At 33.9% G+C, this 19,646-nt stretch overlaps 1 protein-coding gene across 4 annotated transcripts in view; it reads right to left on the bottom strand.

Moving 5' to 3' along the window:
- Window positions 1-19,646, bottom strand: part of LOC148628028 (metabotropic glutamate receptor-like) — a 58,059-nt gene that overhangs the window by 2,016 nt on the left and 36,397 nt on the right. For all 4 annotated transcript variants that reach the window (XM_088583571.1, XM_088583592.1, XM_088583561.1 and 1 more), the window contains 2 exons: window positions 13,497-14,566; window positions 9,480-9,666 (listed from right to left, as the gene is read on the bottom strand). In XM_088583571.1, coding sequence (XP_088439697.1) covers window positions 9,480-9,666; window positions 13,497-14,566 — 1,257 coding nt within the window. The remainder of the gene's footprint in view (window positions 1-9,479; window positions 9,667-13,496; window positions 14,567-19,646) is intronic.

Raw genomic sequence — 19,646 nt, 5'->3', positions numbered from 1 at the left:
GGTTATCAGGCTATAATACGGAAAACCTGACCGCAAACCATAGTGGTGCACCGTGTTGGGAAAGATGCCACGTTCCTCGCACGTTAAAGAACCCTGCTGTGGTGTTCGATAGGAGTAGGAACCTTTGCGCCCCGCCACAGGAGGCTAAATTGCCCAACCCTATCCATCCCTCCCTTTTTCTTGTGGCAATCAAAATTTGTCGACCCTATTATCCTTGTGCCCCATCCCTTTTTTCATTTCATCGTCGTCATTTCATGTTCATTTTATCATCCCTTTCATGTTCATCGCCTGAATATAGCTGAAATATTGCTGTTCAGGCGTAAAACCCCAACAATCAATCAATCTGCCCACAGACCAACTGGGTTGTGTGCCCCAGGTGGTGGAATGGAATACTCCTGGTGTGTTGCATGCTGGGGTTGTCAGGCTATAATACAGAAAACCTGACCGCAAACCATAGTGGTGCACCGTGTTGGGAAAGATGCCACGTTCCTCGCACGTTAAAGAACCCTGCTGTGGTATTCGATAGGAGTAGGAACCTTTGCCCTCCGCCACAGAAGGCTAAATTGCCCGACCTTACCCATCCCTCCCTTTTTCTAGTGGCAATCAAAAGTTGTCGATCCTATTATCCTTGTGTCCCATTTCATCATCATTTCATGTTCATCGTCTGAATATAGCTGAAATACTGCAGCTCGGACGTTAAACCCCAACAATCAATCAATCCTAATATTCAAAATTTGGATTTCCAAAATTACGGCAGTGAAATTAAACGTTATTAAACTGTCATTTGTTTTAAGAGGATTGTTTTTATTGTTATAGCGATTAATTTATAGAATTTTTTACAGATATGTTGATAATAATAAAATTAAATTTATTGAATTTTCTATAGTGGCCCTTAACATGTTTTGTGGAGTCTACAGAAGTAACTCTTTCTGCTTGGATAAAAATCAGTCCATCATTTTGAAATGTGAATGTGACGTCATCATCCCATTTTGATACTAACAATAAGTTATAAGGAATGACTTATATTTTTCGGTCTATTTGAAATAGCCTCAATGCCCATGATGCACATTTAGTAAAAACCTGCTACGATTGAATTTTTTTTTAATTATTTGACTGACAGAAAAAATATTCCTTAATTAGTTCGAGTATTGAATATGAAATAATACGTTTTGTGTTTAGCTGAACAGTTAAAAATTAAAAATGAGGAAAAGATTACAAGTACGTATTAAGATTATTTAAAAAGTTCCAAAGATAACTTGACACATGAAAATAGTTTGTCAATAGTGTTATGGTAAATGTGGTACCTTAGATTAGAAAGTAGACTTTAAGGATTTATAAGGTAAAGCAACTAAGCAAACATTGACAACGTAATTGAAAATAGCGAATTAATCTCAGTCAAAACCCGAACCATTGATTCTTACATAGAAAACAACAACTGAGACTGGTTACACGTAATTAATAGAGACCACTTCATCAAAACAACATTGGCAGTTACTAATTAATTGAAGTGCTTCTTGGTATATTTACAATGCTAGTTTGTTTAATTTACCGTAAAAAATGCAATAAAACTAAGTGACTTATCGATAAGTCTTAGTATACGTGTAGTATAAAGTATGTTATTTCATAGTTAAAACTGATATTTGTGTTAAAACGCCATATGGTAAAAACCATTCGAATGATATTACCTTGTCATAATATTTATGTTTTATGACACAAAGTGGATCAATTTGTCAATGAACACTAAGTAGGCTTCTCAGATGCACACACTCGAGGAATGAAAAACACCGAGTCTGTCTTGTTATGTCAGTTTGACAATTTATTAATATTATAACAATCAGATTAGGATCGTGCAAGGGATTAACATTTTACAATACATTTTACAATAAATTCATAAAAACAGACGTGTCATGAATAATGTAACTCGTTTAAACGTTGAATACTGTCAGCAACACGTTAGTACAACACTTCCGGATTAAGTATTATCATAAGATTCGCACAACTTAGACATTTTATAATCGCTGGTATACGAATGTTTGTCCGTACGTCTGTCAAACATGTTTTTGTTTCCAGATGACAGTAAAGAACCGCTTTTTTCTTGACCAAATCATTTCAACTTTCACAATTTGAAAATAAGACTTTAAAACTTAGTTTACATTTCATAGTGGTGTGAAGTTTCGCAATTTATCTTTTTACTGGTCGGTGTTATTATTATCTTTTTACATACAAAATTTGAAGTGCAAGTGCCCGTGCAGGTCCGGGCGTCAAAAGAATAGGCCTGCAGCAGCGCTAAGCTTGTCGTAAAAGGCGATTAAATAGTGCTCAGAAACCTAGCCGGGGGCTAGGCGCTCTGCCCACACCCCTGGTGTGTTACATGCTGGGGTTGTCAGGTAATAATACGGAAAACCTGACCGCAAACCATAGTGGTGCACCGTGTTGGGAAAGATGCCACGTTCCTCGCACGTTAAAGAACCCTGCTGTGGTATTCGATAGGAGTAGGAACCTTTGCGGTCCGACACAGGAGGCTAAATTGCCCGACCCTACCCACCCCTTCTGTTTTCTTGTGGCAATCAAAATTTGTCGACCCTAAATTTAGCTGAAATATTGATGTTTGAGGGTTAAACCCCAACAATCAATCAATCATTGAAATGCAAGTATATCTGAGATTTTTAATCAACTTTCTCAAGTCAACTTGGCTCAACTTCATAAAGACAGTTTTATCTAATTGAAAAGCGTGTCTGTAAAACAAACGTGTAAGTCCGTGTTTAATTCTAACAGATTATATCCGAAAGTGAAATGAATGGAAATAAACTTTATAAAGAACAAATACCTCCAGTTCCGAGTCAGATATATATTTTTGTCTTATGCATTACGGATCTGACTTGGAAAAGAATGCTCAGTATGCTGGAATGGTTAGCAGCCAATTGAATACTAATTTTAATCTTTCGTTGGTCTGGAATTAAATGGCGTTTGATATATACTTTTGAAAAGCAAAATACACATATATATAGCAAAATGACTATTGGAGAGTGGAACATGAATTAAAATATTTTACGAAAACAATTAAAAAAACAAATATCAATCGAAAATTAAGATCTAAGTGCACTGATAGAGTAAATAAAAATTTACTTTAAATTAAAAAAAAAGAGTTTAATCGATATGCATGTATATGTTGCTTTCAGGCAAATGTTACTAGTTTTGTCTTATATATTTTACTTAATATCTTCAAGATATTTTATTGTTAATCTATTAAAGAAGCACTCGAACTAACAATCACGCAAAATTTAATATTTTGATTGAAATGTTAAAGTAAACTGAAATTAAAATGTTGTGTTAATTGTAGCTTTTCATATAATGCTTGTTCTTTGACGATATGAATTATATGAAATGTATTGAAAAATTCAAAGTTAAGGGAGATAACTCTGTAAATGGCACTAAAATACTGTAGAAACTACTGGATTTTCGATGTGAATTATCTCCTAAAACCAGACAGATTGGGATGAATAATTATATACATTTCATCTTATCAACCAATTAAGCAACTTAATAACAAAAACAAATGTATAGCCTTGTTTTGGGTGTCACAGAATTTGCATGATTCTTACAAAGACTGCTACTTACATTGTACAACCACTGAAACGTATTAGCGGCATTGTACTGTATATGAATGATATACATGGTTGTTCAACAAGACTTCACATTATTGAAGACGTTTCAATTTCACAATTCCCAACCCACATAGAATGAAATCAAGCGAAGGCATGCAATTTAAAAAAAAAATCATACGTATCGCCGATGGTAACCTAGTATTACAGACCATAACGCTGTTTGTAATACAATTATATCCTCCAAGTTAGTTGTATTGTTCTTCGTTAAAGCTAATTAAGGTCCCCAAAGACTATATTCGTCTGTCCTAATCAACAACTTATACTTCAAAGTTTTAACTGCCAGTCTCTGTAAGAATCGGGCAGAGGGTGAAACATGGTATGAAAAAATATCATTTTGATAGTCTAATTTGCACCATCAGAATAAAGGAAAATATACAAGATTTTCCATATCATATTGGACCACTGAGTTACAGTTTCATTGAAATGCACCGACTCTGTCAAAAACCTCATTTTTTCTTAGATTGTATTGAAATAATTCTGAGCAAAGCCAGTGATGCAGAGATCAAATAACGGTATTTTCAAATAGAGAAAGTATCCTTGAGTGATATTATAGGCTAAAAACCACTAATTCCACTTCCCATAGGCTTCTATGCTAATTTCACAATATTCAATGGCTTTTCTGGACTTTACCTTAACTTTAACCTGCAGATGACTATATATCAGCATGATTCTACATATGTCAGCTCACAATCCTCAGAATGGCATGTGGGGTTAGCAGACTTGCAGTGCAGTACTGGTCACCGGAAGTGAAGGGTCTATAAATAGCATGGGAAATCCCAGTGTTTTCACAAGATAGGGGTATATTTAAAAATCATTATGGAGATTAGGCTTCACATCACAAGAAGCAAAATGCACCTATAAAATGTACAGAAATGTTTTTCCTTTCAGAAACTGTTTAAATTTTTAAAATAAGATGAGAACTTTTTTCACAGCACTATGAGGAACAGGGGTAATTTCTGCGTAGGACTATTTTTGCGTACGTTCCAAATGCTCATTGGTTGAATTGGTGGTCTGTAACCTAAACAGTCACTTTTTGTCTTAGAAAAAATAAATAACTATACAGGTATCTTCCTACACACATACTGAATGCATTTGCAAAGTTTCAGTGAAATGTGACAAGCACTTTTTTAAATATTTGATTTTTAAATATAGGGTAACCAAGTTGTGCGAGCAAAAAAGTGAAAATATTCTACCATACTGAAATGCATTAAATATTTGCAAAGAACTTTTTCTGACTTTTCAAATAAAAAATATCAATCACAACTTGTTTTTTAACAATATTAATGAAGAAATAGTTTTAAAAGTAATCATTTTCTGAGAAATTGGTCTATTTTTAAAAATTTATTTCTGACATGCCTCCCCCTTTTTCTTGATCACATGTCAAAAATCCTAAATCTTTAAATTTTCACAAAAGGTGATATATTTGGCTTTAAATTTGTAAATACAGTGTTTTCACATTAAAACATGACCAGTAAAGGGCACCTAAAGCAAAAAAAGTGCTCAATAATGGATTTTCCATGTTGCCATAGGGGAATGCTTATATGGCCTTAACCGCAGTAATGAAAGTGAGTTTTTCCTCATTTCTAACCTAATTTTTGCTCAAATCTACACAAAACTTGATTTCAAGTGCTTATTACTACCATATTTAGGTAAATATAGCCCTCAAAGTTTAATATTTGATATTTTTACTAAATTTTCTACACTTTTTACAAGATAGGACATAAAAATCAACCAAAAAGACCAATTTTCCATAATTTGGACCTATAACTTAAAAAAATGCATATTTTGAAGGATTTTTGTAGTGTATTCCTCTCATGGCAAAGTTAACAAGACCTTCAAGTAGTTTAAAGCTATTTCAAGAAACTTTTCATTTTGCCATGGCTTCAACTTAAGGCTAAAAACCACTAATTCCACTTCCCATAGGCTTCTATGCTAATTTCACAATATTCAATGGCTTTTCTGGACTTTACCTTAACTTTAACCTGCAGATGACTATATATCAGCATGATTCTACATATGTCAGCTCACAATCCTCAGAATGGCATGTGGGGTTAGCAGACTTGCAGTGCAGTACTGGTCACCGGAAGTGAAGGGTCTATAAATAGCATGGGAAATCCCAGTGTTTTCACAAGATAGGGGTATATTTAAAAATCATTATGGAGATTAGGCTTCACATCACAAGAAGCAAAATGCACCTATAAAATGTACAGAAATGTTTTTCCTTTCAGAAACTGTTTAAATTTTTAAAATAAGATGAGAACTTTTTTCACAGCACTATGAGGAACAGGGGTAATTTCTGCGTAGGACTATTTTTGCGTACGTTCCAAATGCTCATTGGTTGAATTGGTGGTCTGTAACCTATATTGTCCGATCCGTGGGGTTTTGACATGCATGTTTCTGATTTTTCCCGGTTTGCCTGATTCTTACGAACACTTACACTTAACAACAGTGATAAAGTTATCCTTTTGTTGTTTCTGGAATTTAATGATGTTCGTTCTGTACTTTTGAACAGCAAGAAATTGTCACCTTTTCAATTAAGCTTCTATGTCGTATAATCTTTTGTGACATAATGCTCCAATAATGTTCAATTTACCCAGTACGAGTGAAACATAACACGTCATTTGCTTTGCTTTATTTCACTTTACCGTGTAAAGCTTTGTTTGAAGCTAGCTTTGAACTCGCTAATTGAAACAAAATAACTATATTAGGAAAAAACGTTGTGTACTTTGTTTGTAATTAGATTTTTCAATTTGAAATAATAAGCATTAAAGGCACATTTAATATATCTATATTACTGGTAAACATAAAATCTCTTACTGCAAGTTTAAGAAAATGGAGAAGTCGAGACATTGTCCGCATTTTTTCCGGAGCAATCCCAAATAAGTCACGATTTTTTAATGACAGAAAATGATTGTGTATTTCATGTCCAGCTATGAAAGATGGTAAATTTACTGAAATTGGTGCGTCTCAACGCGAAAATGTTGGTAAATAGAAATACTTTTTCGGCTTTAAACTTCATTAGGTAAACCAACAAGTTCCTTTCGTGTAATTTGAATTCAATTTTAGAGCCCCGTTTTGTGTAACCAAGCAAGAATATTATGAATTAAGTCAAGTACATACTCTCATAGAAAACAAAATGTAACTGTAAAATCCATCGAAGATCACGTAGCAAAATAAGCGTACGTATTTATAATTGAATATAAAAAGGGTGTATTTTCAGGTTAAAACAAAAGTATGACAGTAATGCTAATATATAGTGAAAATATATTAGAAGCAAAAAAATTAAGTCTACGTAAACGTTCATTTACTTAGTCATTACTTAACTATCATAACAGTATTACTTAAAATGTTCATTTTAGGAGGTAGACCTAGGATCAGGGACATAACTCTTTAAATCATTGATATGTTTGTATAATATTCAATTTCACCGAAGCCTATCAAGCTTTCATTTAAAACAGAATGAAATCAGTCCAAGTTACTTTGATGCTTACATGAGATTGATGTAAAATGCTGAATACAAACGTTCCAGTGATTTGTAAGAGTTGTGTGCCTTGCCCTGGTCTATCTCCTTAAAACATTATTTGTTTTTTGTCTGACTCAACCTAACTCAGTATGTATTAATATTCAAACTTCAAACTTGGATTTGTTAACTCAAAGTAAATTTTGAGCTGCCACCCCTTGACGTCAAGGCCAATGAAGAACTTGTTAACGATAATGACATAAAAAAAGGATAAACATGTACATACACCGAAAATTATTTGTGAAGCAGACAGTAGTTGATCTAGGGTTCCGGGAGACGGAAGCCCCTTCTTCTTGGAAAATTTTGTTAATTTTGTGCTAAATGTGGGCAAAAATGAGCAAATAATAGCCTACAACTCCCTTTTTCCTGGATTCCTTATTTTCAAATTCTCTGGATCTTAAATTCTATTATATGGTTATATCAGTCCTAATTTACAATTGAACTTCTTTACTGGATTACACAATCATTTTTTTTTTAAATTTCTTGGAAGTAGGTTTTGTCTTAATTAATCTTCATCATCTGCAAGCGATTAATACCCCGCTGCATGACGGATTCGATTTCCGGAAAGCAGATGCCTTCTTCAGGTCGGTGTGTCATCGCACAGATTCCCTAACATGCAGTAATTGGATAAACTATGAACAAAGACATGCCTTTGTGTTCCTGACAATTAACTCTGGGGTTTGAATGCATCAATCAACCTAAAATATCGCTTCATTAAGCGGCATTCAACTTCGTATTTGGTTACTCAAAGTACAAAAGCTTAATTAACAACCGTTCGGAACTGCTCGATACAACTCAATATAACTCTTCTAAAATTACTTCCATATCATGAGAAGAATCTATCCAAATAGAACCTGAAAATGTCCTATTACATAACATTTATCTCATCACCATTCTTAAGCTGTTTACTCTGACGACTTTATTTGTTTAGCAAAGTAATTAACAAAATAATCATAAAGTTATCAGTCCCAATATATGAAGTGTGAACTTACATGTATGACAATAACCCATTTAACACATGTGGATTTCACATTGCAGGCTATTTAACGCGTTTAATAAGAAAAAAAAAAGCCTATTATCCAGTTTCACTATCACTATACGGGTTTTTGTACCTTTTCCCGGCGAAAATTATATGAAGCATGAAAACGTTTACAGTTAGAAATAATCAACAGAAGAAAATGGAACGGATATGATGAAACACAACAAATACATGTTCACCAGCATACATGTATTACCTAAATATGAAACAATTAATTCCTCCATCAGACATCTCCAAAAGTTCTTAAACAAGTGTAAACACACCGTTTGTTTGTTTGTTTGTTTGTTTGTTTGTTGGGGTTTAACGTCCGAGCAGCAATATTTCAGCTATATTCAGACGATGAACATGAAATTGATGATAAAATGAACATGAAATGATGATGAAATGAAAATGGGATGGGACACAAGGACAAAGGGGTCGAGAAATTTTGATTGCCACTGGAAATAGGGAGAGGTGGGTAGGGTCGGGCAATTTAACCTCCTGTGGCGGAGCCCTATGGTTCCCACTCCGGGTGAATATCACAGTAAGGTTCTTTAACGTGCGAGGAACGTGGCATCTTTCCCAACATGGTGCACCACTATGGTTTGCGATCAGGTTTTCCGTATTATAGCCTGACAATCCCAGCATGTAACACGCCAGGGGTACCCAATTCCACCACCTGGGGCACACATCCCAGTTGCTCTGTGGGCAGAAAGCCCTAGCCCCCGGCTAGGGTTCTGAGCACTATTTAGTCGCCTTTTACGACAAGCTTAGCGATGCAGCAGGCCTATTCTTTTAACACCCGGACCTGCACGGGGCGTAAACACACCGTTACGTAAGGACTGAAAGGTCCCGACAAGTAATAAAATCCAGGATATCAGAACGATAACACTTGAAAATCAAACTTAAAAGTTATAACAAAAAGATATATTAATGACCAACATTTCCTGAATGTTGATATAGGCGCATGAGTTAAACTAGTTTTGTAAAAACTGGGAGCATGGACCAGGTGCACCGGTAGGGTAAGCGTCCTCTGCTTTTCTAGAAACAATTCATAAATAAAAAATTAACTGAAACAGCATACCATAGTTCAACTAAACAATATATCCAATTCTCTCCATGGAATAGAGTCATAATGTTGGTAATAAAAGGAATTTAACGAGCGGGCGAGTAACTATACACATGCAAGAAATTTTTGTTTTACCTGTCTGTCTGTAAGTCCTACTGAACCTTACCTTTAACTTAAATTTTACATGAACATAGTCTATATACTTACCATAATTACTATTCAGAACTGAACTGGTTGTTAACTGTGACTTCTTTGTGCTTGTAGAGTTCATTGTCAGTTTTCGAACATTTTTGGCAGGATGGAAGACAATTATATACATTTTTGGCGTAAATAAGCAAACTAAAATTACTGTTGAGCTTAAGCTAATGGAAACACTAAGAGTCGTTATCTGGATCTGAAAGAAGAAAAGACAAATGGTAGTAGAGCACATATTACTTTTTGGGAACGTTAAAGACAGTAATCACAATTATAGTTCAAAACTAGTAAATAAACTGCGAGCAAAGCTTACAAAAGAATACCTTCCGATTCCAACCTAGTCCCGATTCCCATCTGGTCAAAATATAAACATTCCCGATTCCCATCTGGCCAAAATATTAACATTCCTGATTCCCACCTGTTTGAAATAGTAACATTCCCCATTTCCATCCGATCATAATATTAACAACCCCGATCCCACATGGTCAAGATATAAAAATAGTCGTCAAACAGGAAGTAAATTGATGAGTCTGAAATCAAATCCCACGATTATTTCCCTCGAAATATTAAGTGCTTCAATTGCTTGGGATAAGTACTTGCAAAACAAAACATGTATGAAAAAGATTGTGGATGGATGGAAAACAAACGAACGGAAAGAAGTGCATTATAATAATTATAAATCGCCCGCAAAGCGATGTACATAAACGACATTACTACGAGATGGCAGAACCTAAACGTTAACATTAAGAACCACGCACATTAAACGGAGAGCCTTCATCTCCCCTAACCTTATATAAACACACTCATAAAGCATTAAAAAAAACGCAGCATACTTTTCGAATTAAAATTGGAAGAGAAAACTACAATCTTGTTGTTTCGGAAGGAGGTCAGTCCCCAAGGTATTATATGCATGAAGTATTTAACCTTTTGTATTATATTTGATTTTTAAATGTGTGTTTGTCTTTCCTATTCGCATGTCTAGCCGTGTTGTCTTTCTGGTATTTCCATGTTTTTATCTGTTATGAAATTCTTATTGCGGTTTTAACCTGATTTTTTTGCATTTGCATTATCGGAATGGGTTAATTAATCTTTTATTTATGGGTATATTACGTGATAACAATGAATGGAGTATGATACACTCATCATGCAAACAAAAAAAAACTTAATCTTTATGCTTTTGTTTTGTTTTTTTATGTTGCGCTTTAGCCGTTCATGCGATCTCAATGAGGGGACAGCTGCCTCAAGGCTTATTGTAACCATTATCTTTTTCTCTTCCAGATTTGTAAATTTCGCACTGTTTGTTTTATTGACAAAGAATGCATGTACTAGAGAAGCAGAAATGACTGTTTTAGAACAATGTTATCTCAAACGCTCGTTTATACATTAGGAATGTTCTTTTTTTTTATTCATAAGTTATGCGTTGTTTTTGCTTGTTTTTTTTTTTTTTGTTTCTGTTTTGTTTACATGTCAAGTGCAAACATTTAAAAAAAAATTCAGGTTTTTGAAATAAATGTTAACGAAATAAAAGATAAGAGTTGAATGTAATATCAAAACTTACGTAATGCTAAGCTGTCAGACAAAATGAGTGATATTTCAACTCAGATTTCAAGTAGCAGTCTTCATAAAAATCAGAAAGGAGGTGATTCATGCATGTCAAAAAACCCATCTAATTCTGTTTTATTTCTTTTATTTTTTCCCATTTGGTTGTTGCGCTTTTGAGATAAAAAAATGATATAGATTGTACATGAAATTGACACTTCCTAAGAGTTATCGTTCCTGATTTGGTTTAATTTGGTTGATTTTACTGAGAGGTAAATATATTTTTTTCTCAACAGTTCAGATCTGAATAAGGCAAATTGGATGATTATTGTAATGTACAAATATAGCATATGTAGACTGAAAAACCATCGTTTGTTCGGTGGGGTTTTCTACACCATGAATAACTTTACCATTGGCAGTATCTGGATTTTATGTAGACTGGTACTTATGTTAAACGAAATATGTTTTAATGTTTGTATTAAAGGCAAAAAAAAGATGAGTTTTAAACCTTGACGGTAAAGTTTGTCAAGTCAATATGAAAGAATTAATTCAAAAATGAATTGTTCCACGTATCCTTAGAATATTTTCATATACATTTTCTTAGAAACTACAGTTGTATGCATGCCTTCAACATAGGATTAAAAATGACTATGACTATAAAAATTCTTATCGTTTATTTTTTGTAACACTTAACGGACTAAGAAAGATATTTCTTAGATGTAAACGGTATCATAATACATCAAACCCTCGACACGATTTGTATAAAAAAAAACAATTAATATGTTATCAATTTCTCAAATTTCTTCCAATTTTGTACAAAAACTAACAAGAAGATTGAAGTGTATAGGCGATAAGAGTTTGTTGAAAGACACGATCTATTGGGAAAACCGACAAAGCTTAACAAATTATTAATCAATTAACTGATAAATACCAATAGATACTCTTTAGATAGGCTTAAATCTAAAACTTATTTATTGTGAACTGTTCGACCCAGAAGCAATGAATCAATAAAAAAGATCGCGAACCTTGTTTAGTAAGGTTTTGTTTAATAAGATTTAATGTTCGCAGGTTGACAAGCAAAATTAACATCCTCCATAAACAAGACATGATGCGATCTTGTGTCAATTTACGATCAATGCCTGCCACGTTTTTATCCAAGAATCAAATTGAAGAGGTGATAAAACGCCTCATAGATTGTTTAAGGATAACCACGCTGAAACCGTCAGGACATTTAAATACAGTAAAAATGAATCGTAGATTCATTGAGAAGGTAGTGAAAACATATCTGGTTGAAAGCAAAGGAAACGGTTTAAATCCAAGGCTAAAGATGGATCATTGAATAACGCGTAACTATGCGTATCAAAAAGTCGTTCTTTGTCGTTGTGGATATATAGATATTTAATGCAAGTTTTAGCCTCTGTATAATGCGAAACATTGTATAGACAAGTGTATAACTATTGAAATGTAGCACAGAAAGTATATGATGAATGTTAGAAAATGCTCGAATAAGACGTTATGTACATGTATATGTAGTCACACTTGTAAAGTGTAGGGCACAATGTCTTTTCCTCAACCTGCTATACATCTTGTATTGCCTTATTCCCTTAATGTGTTCCTTGAAAAGCAGAGGACAATTTCCCTACTAGTGCATCCGGTCCATGCTTCGAGTTTTTAGTCATTTATTTATTTTTTGTTTCTATGTGCTTGGTATTTTAGTTATTTCGTATTTTTTGTTGTATGTGTCTATTGCTCCTCGTCTAGTCGTTATCTTTTATTCTTTTTGATAATCTTGTTTTCCATTTCATAGAATAGTTAGCGTTTTTTTTTCAAATTTTTGCATCAGCTTCTCTAAACTTCTGACAACATGACGACATTCGATCGATTCAAATCCACAAACATTCCAAACAAAAGTAGCATAACCACATATTGTTATTGCATGCCTATATTACCGTAAACATAGTGAATTTGCCAGCCTCCGAAGTACAACAGGCTTAAAAATCGGCATAAACAAAGCAGAATAGATCTCAATTAATTCACGGTTTAAGTAGCACACCAGATAAGAATCATGCAAAATGTGATTCATGGTTGGAAAGCCTACATATTTTTTTATTTTTTGTAAAAGTTTGTTTAAAATGTTATAGTAAACAGATATGTGGCTATAAATACAACCTTTATTCTTAGGAGATAAAAAATATATAGAATGTACAATAGAATTCAAAATTATGGGAGACAACTCTGTAAATGACACTAAAATACAATAGAAACTGTTGAATTTCTGGTGTGGATTATCTCGTAAGAACAGAAAGACTGGAATAAATAATTTACATTTCATCATACAAAACATATGAAGCATTTTACATGTATTAACAAAAATAAAAATGTTTAGCGTTTATTGGGGTGTACCACCTGTTACAGAATTTGTATGATTCTTACAAAGACTACTACTTAATTACAGTAACTCCGTAGCCACTTACTGATATTGAAACTTACCTGGAAAGAATTAAGCGTTCCAAAATAAATGGTGATGAATGCTAGCCAAATGATACATGTCGTGTACATGGCAAATCCTATAAACTTGGATTCATTGAAATTTTCCGGAATTTTTCTGGTCCGTATTGCAAAGTACGTGCATATTATAATAAGCAACATATTATAAACCAATGAAACTAGGAATGATATATCGTCAGTTTTACACTTAAGAATCACTTCATCCCGGCGACCACTTGGAGTGTATAGTCTTGTGCCTGGTCTTTCAAGTACCAGCCATATCGCGGTGAATAATACTTGTATGAAGATTAGAATACTAGCTATGACTATTTGTGATTTTGGACTTATAAACGGCGGTCGCCTTGCAGACCGCCTAGCACTATCAAAAATTCTAGAGATTCTATTAGTTTTAGTTAATAATGAAGAGTACATCACAGAAAAGCCGAACCCGACTCCGAATCGTTGGATTCCACAAATTAGAGATGACGGCTTCGCAATTAATACAAACGTTATTAGATAACACATGATGCACCCAGACAGTAACATGTAGCTCAACTCCCGACCAGACGCCATCACAATGGGTGTGTCTCTAAAATTGAAGAAAGTAATTATCACTGTGCATGTTGCAAATAGACCCACGCAAGCTAGAACTATTGGAATAATTGCGTATATAGTATTCCATTGCATGTACTTTTCGACCAAGTCGTGACAACCCTTTTTATCAAGGTCTGGCCATCGTCCATGTCCGCAATCTTCACATGTAAACTCATCTTTTAAATATTCAAACTCTTTACATTTGATACACATCCAGCAACACTGATTGGAGTTACCGTTCTTGTTAACATGTTTATATTCATCATATTCGCATGGTCGACTGCACCTTGACGGAGGTATGTCACGAGTTCCGCCTGCCCAAATGATATTATCGACGTCGAGCTCTAAAGTAGAGGCCCAGTTACCGACAAGGACATATTCATATTTCCGGGTGTGACGATTTAGTTGGTAGTTCATAATGTTGTAGCGGCCTAACGCATCGCCCTTTTCGTTGAACTTTACAAGGGCCCCATATTTGTCTGAAAAGAAAACAAGTAAATGTTACTGAAATCATTTTTAAAAATAGTGGCATAGAAAAATCAGATAAATCTTAAAGATTCAAGAGCCTATGGTAAGTGGTGTAAGGTATACCATTTAGGTCTTGGTACTGGCAATTTTCACCAACAGTGGTACGTATTTTCAATATCTGTTTTGTCCCATTTTTAAAAATGACATGATTACTATTTTTTAATACCTTTAAACTAAAATTGCGGGCTCCAATCAAGTATAATTTAATTTCAGCAGTAACATCCTTTTTTGAATTTGGATAACAAATTTTGTCCATCATCTCATAGACCTAGTTCTATAATGTGACTATGACGTCATCAACCTTTTTTAATGACACAGTTGTATACCCGTTGAATTCTGATACCAAGATTAAATTATAATGAATCATTTAATATTTTCGGTTTATTTGAAATAACCTCAATGTCCTTGGTGCACGCTTGAAAATAAGCTGCTACGCAGACTACTTACTGTGCACCACGTGATTGAAATTATTTCTTCATTGACCGAAAAAACAGTCGTTTCTTAGGTAATCCATAATGAACCAAACGGCAACGCACAGGCAGTAGAAAAGACAGAATACTTATTTTTTATAATGTATATACCAAAAACTATAAACATTATGCAGTTTTAGAATAAAGTGCACAGACAGTCCCCGGGTATATTTATCTATTGGTTATTGACCTTTCAATAGCTTGAAAAAAATTCGAACAGATCACTTCTTAACAAGACAGTACTTGAAAACATTGGAAAAAAAAATTAAAATGACAACTGTCGTATTGTTTTACAGACAATATCATTTTCCTTAACATTTTCTTTTTTAATGAAATTTAAGACAAAACAATAGACACAGACATCGTGATACTTTTTCTTGAAACGACTGTAGCATATATTTTCATGAAAACTGACGTAAATTGAGATTATCCAAGAAAAGAAACAGGTCATTACTACCTTAAATACTTGTAATTACTTGAGAAATCCTCTATGGTTTCTTGGCGTCTGTCCCTTCTTTTTATTCGAGTCATTACTTGGAAAGAACACTTATCAGACAACATTCAGGACTAACCGGAAATGGGATCAGCTTATTTTATGGTCATAGATACAAGAAAACTATGAAAATGTCACCTCATGACCATTATTTCTTCGAAAGCTCGTTTGATAAACCAAAGAAATTAATTAACTAGCTATTGAAGGGACACATATATCACATTAGAGAGTAGGTGTGATTCCAGTGTCCATTTGGACCGAATGGCCTATTTTATGATAAAGCATTCAATGGTTATTTGACATGTTGGTCATAGGGTATACCAGTTGAGTTTGTCTTATTCAGCGTTTTAGGTACGTTTTAAAAAATCAGAACATAATATCGGAGAATATAGGATGTTTAAACATTTAAAATTATGAACAACAGATAACGGTCTTTCTTTCAAGATCATGAAGATTTTAGAGGTACTGGGTGTCGGGTCCTGGAGCAAGCCAAGTTTTATATTAAAAAAAATGCCAACATACTTTGTCTTCAATCACACTAGTTTATACTTTTAAAGGAATGGGTTGAACCGTCTCATGTTAAATGTACTACAAACGATATTCAATCGTTCAGGGTCATGGTACGATAACCGATATGCTACCATACTGTGAAGTGGTACTAAATACGACATCCAGTCCACTACATTTTTATTTGCAACATACAAGTAAATATATGTCATGAACATATAGCTCTGAGTAAAATGATATCTCCGTTTAGAAAACGTACAAATGGAACAAAGGCATGGCTGACAAGGGAAGTTTTGAGTGAACTTGTACCCTGAAACTTTCACTCATTAAGTAGGCTGTCGATAGTTACATTTCCTTGACGATCATATCGTACCGAGTGATTTGTGTCAGCTAGAACAATGGCCTATATATCCCAAATTCCTTAAAATCAGATATGAAATCGAGCTAAAGTCGATGTAATAAATCTTCAAGAAGTAAAATTGAAAAGGATTGTTTATCAAAATATCATTGATTTTTCTGTAAGAACGTTGAATATTTTACGCTATATAACTGTACATAGTTTCCGTGTTTCAAAGAAATGTGTCACTTCAGGGTTTTATTGTGAACTAAACAATTTCACATAAGGAAATTTTCTTCGCGCGAAATTGACGTGAAATTCACGTTTAGATTGTTAAAGTGATACATGAACTTTAATCATATACACAGTCATATACACGTTAAATTCATATTAAATTTGTTCCCATGAAATTCATGTTAAATTTGTCTTCTATTTTTTCTTTCGTCATTATTTGCTTATATTATCATTTTTCATCGTTCGTCTATCGTGTGTTTTGTGAGCGTTTAGCGTGCGTTTAGGTATCGTGCGTGCGGGAAACCTAAACGTCTCAAGGAGTGTATTTTTAAACGATTATATGCTTTGGTTGTATTCATATCAATATGACTATACCACCCACCATCATCAGATATTGTACGTAAAATTTTCTCTACTTAACTGGACCACTTATTGTACCATTGCGCGATTCAGAAGGAGAGGGTAGTTCACGGTGGGTTGTACACGTGTAACTCTCTCCACCCTTTTTATTCGAAAATTTGTCATTTCCATGTGTAAAATTGACAAAAAAATGGCAAATATTGTCCTAGCATCCCCCCATTTATGAGGAACCCCGGCTGGCACCCCTCCTTTTCAAAGTGTCTGAATCCGTCCCTGTGTACGAAGCATGAAACGAGGTCAAGGTCGTCAATACCTTCGATTTCAGTGACACGTTAATTACGTCTCTTCAAATAGTCGCATGATTTACACAAGATTCACTGAAGAAGCTATATACATGTATTGTTATTATGTCTCAACTGGCAGTTTAACAGGACAAAACATGCATTAACCTCGTAACTTAGACATAAAACCGGTTTCGTCATCCAATATGTTAATCAGCGATTGATTACTTTCTCGTTCAACAAACCTGCCAAAAACTCCGATACTCACAGGAAACATGGGTAGTGATTTTATTTAGAACATAACGAAACGTCTGTTAAAACATTTTTAATTTTGCACATTTAAGAATTTTCACATATTTCAATATGTCACCATTTTTTTCAATAAAATATCCTCAGATCTATTTTACCGAAGCAGTGCTTTTTAAATTAACCATTTTATCTTAAAGACGCTATTATATGGAAAAGCACGTCACCTGATCGTAATCCTATTTCCCGATTGGCCAAATATTGATAAATTGATGAAGTAGTGGCGTTCGAAAAACTGTTTAGAAAATTGAAATCGTGTGTTAATACTTAATATAATGGAATATTGAAATTATGAGTAAAAAGAAAAAGAAATGTCACTGCGTCGGCTAATTGTTCTTTAAAAGTCTACCCGACTCTCTCAGTCGATTTTGGCAGGCACAAAACGGCACACCCTACCCATAAGCAAGATGATGTAAACATTTGAAGGATTGTTATTACATGTAAAACGAACGTGACACAAAATGTGTTGTAAGTAGAAATCTTTAAATATTCAGGTGCGGTCGAGTTTTAGATATAAATCAGATGCTACATGCACAAAGGAATCTTTGGTTTGATCTCAAAATAACTACAGACATAGATAACAACGTGTCGACATGTTACAAACTCATAAACAGTTTCAAACGAATGACTGATTGTTGGTTTTACTCTATGAGATTTTGTTTTATAATATATCTGAGCACGATTTTGTCTTTGTTTAGTTTATTTGTAAACTAAAATGAAGAGATACATCAAGTTTTTTTTTGTTGATGAGAGACTCACGTCCAGGGAAAAATATTGCTGAACTATCATTATTTTGTTAGTATTGCAATTGCGTTTAAGATTCGAATTTGTCATTCCAAATAACTACTCTTGTGGTAACTGTGTGCAAATTAGGGACATATTTCATGTTTTGCAATGTTTATAAGACTGGTATTTTTGTATGTTGAACCAAAGGCCGTGGTAAACATAAACAAAGTGAAAAAATGTCCTATCCTGAGAATTAAAAATCTAAATTGAGTAGTCAATTATCAATTATAACTTCATCACTTCGAAAGTGAAATGGATGTAGAGTAGACATTGTTCCTTATTCATCATCCTTCCGTATACTCTTTATCACTTTAATCACTGTTTTCTATTAGGAGTGCATGATAAATAGTAACAAAAAGACATTTAAAGATAACATTTGTTAGAGTAACATATTTATAATTGATCTCTGGTAGTAATAACAAAGCCAAGGACACTTTTCACATCCGTTGTAGTTCCGCAGTCACAAGAAACAACAGGAAGCTAATTTGATTGTCACCCTTGATTGGATGAAATTGTTGATATGGCTAATTGGATAATTTCTCTTAGTTATATAAAAGAAATAAAATTACTGAAATCTATAACCTTTATTGCAACAAGAAATGAGTATCTTAACAACAATTTCTGATGCCTTTAAAGATAACTTTGTTATATGTTACATATGATAGATATTAGAAGAGAAGATTTAAACCGCGTTTTACTTCATTGCAACTAAACTACGTTTTTTCTCAAAGTTGAAATTACAAACATACGGAATGACAGACAAAATAATAGGGTTTGTAAGTCTAGTTACGTGACTCCGTAGTTTCATGAGAATGGGTCCTCGTCTACCATTCAAATGCATGGAGATTCGTCATGAACATAGAATTGAGTTAAATATCAAAAGCAAATTATCTTTTTGTGTAAAAATACTGATGAAAATGACAAATATCTAGTTCTAAAAGATAAAAATGTTAAGAAAAAGCATAAAATGGAAGATTTTGCTTTGTAATGCAGCGTTTCGATTTCCCGGATGTAATTTAAAACAATAAAATGCAGATCGGTCCTCGGATTTCAATACATTCTGCATTGGAAGTTCCGGAACTGAAACTGAAACTAGAACGAGACTTACAAACCCTATACATAAGTAATTATTTTTTTTTGTTGTAAACTAAAGACGTGCCGACTCGATCTATGCATTTATACTGTCCACTTCATACCTTTGAATTACTTAAATTTTTGGCCCCGTAATTCCTATTGGAACAGGGTTTCATAAAAACC

The sequence above is a fragment of the Perna viridis genome, chromosome 1, assembly GCF_037379345.1.
Source record: "Perna viridis isolate PV_CMFRI_1.1 ecotype Kerala chromosome 1, ASM3737934v1, whole genome shotgun sequence".
NCBI classification, from domain to species: domain Eukaryota; kingdom Metazoa; phylum Mollusca; class Bivalvia; order Mytilida; family Mytilidae; genus Perna; species Perna viridis.
This window is presented reverse-complemented; position numbering and strand designations above follow the sequence as displayed.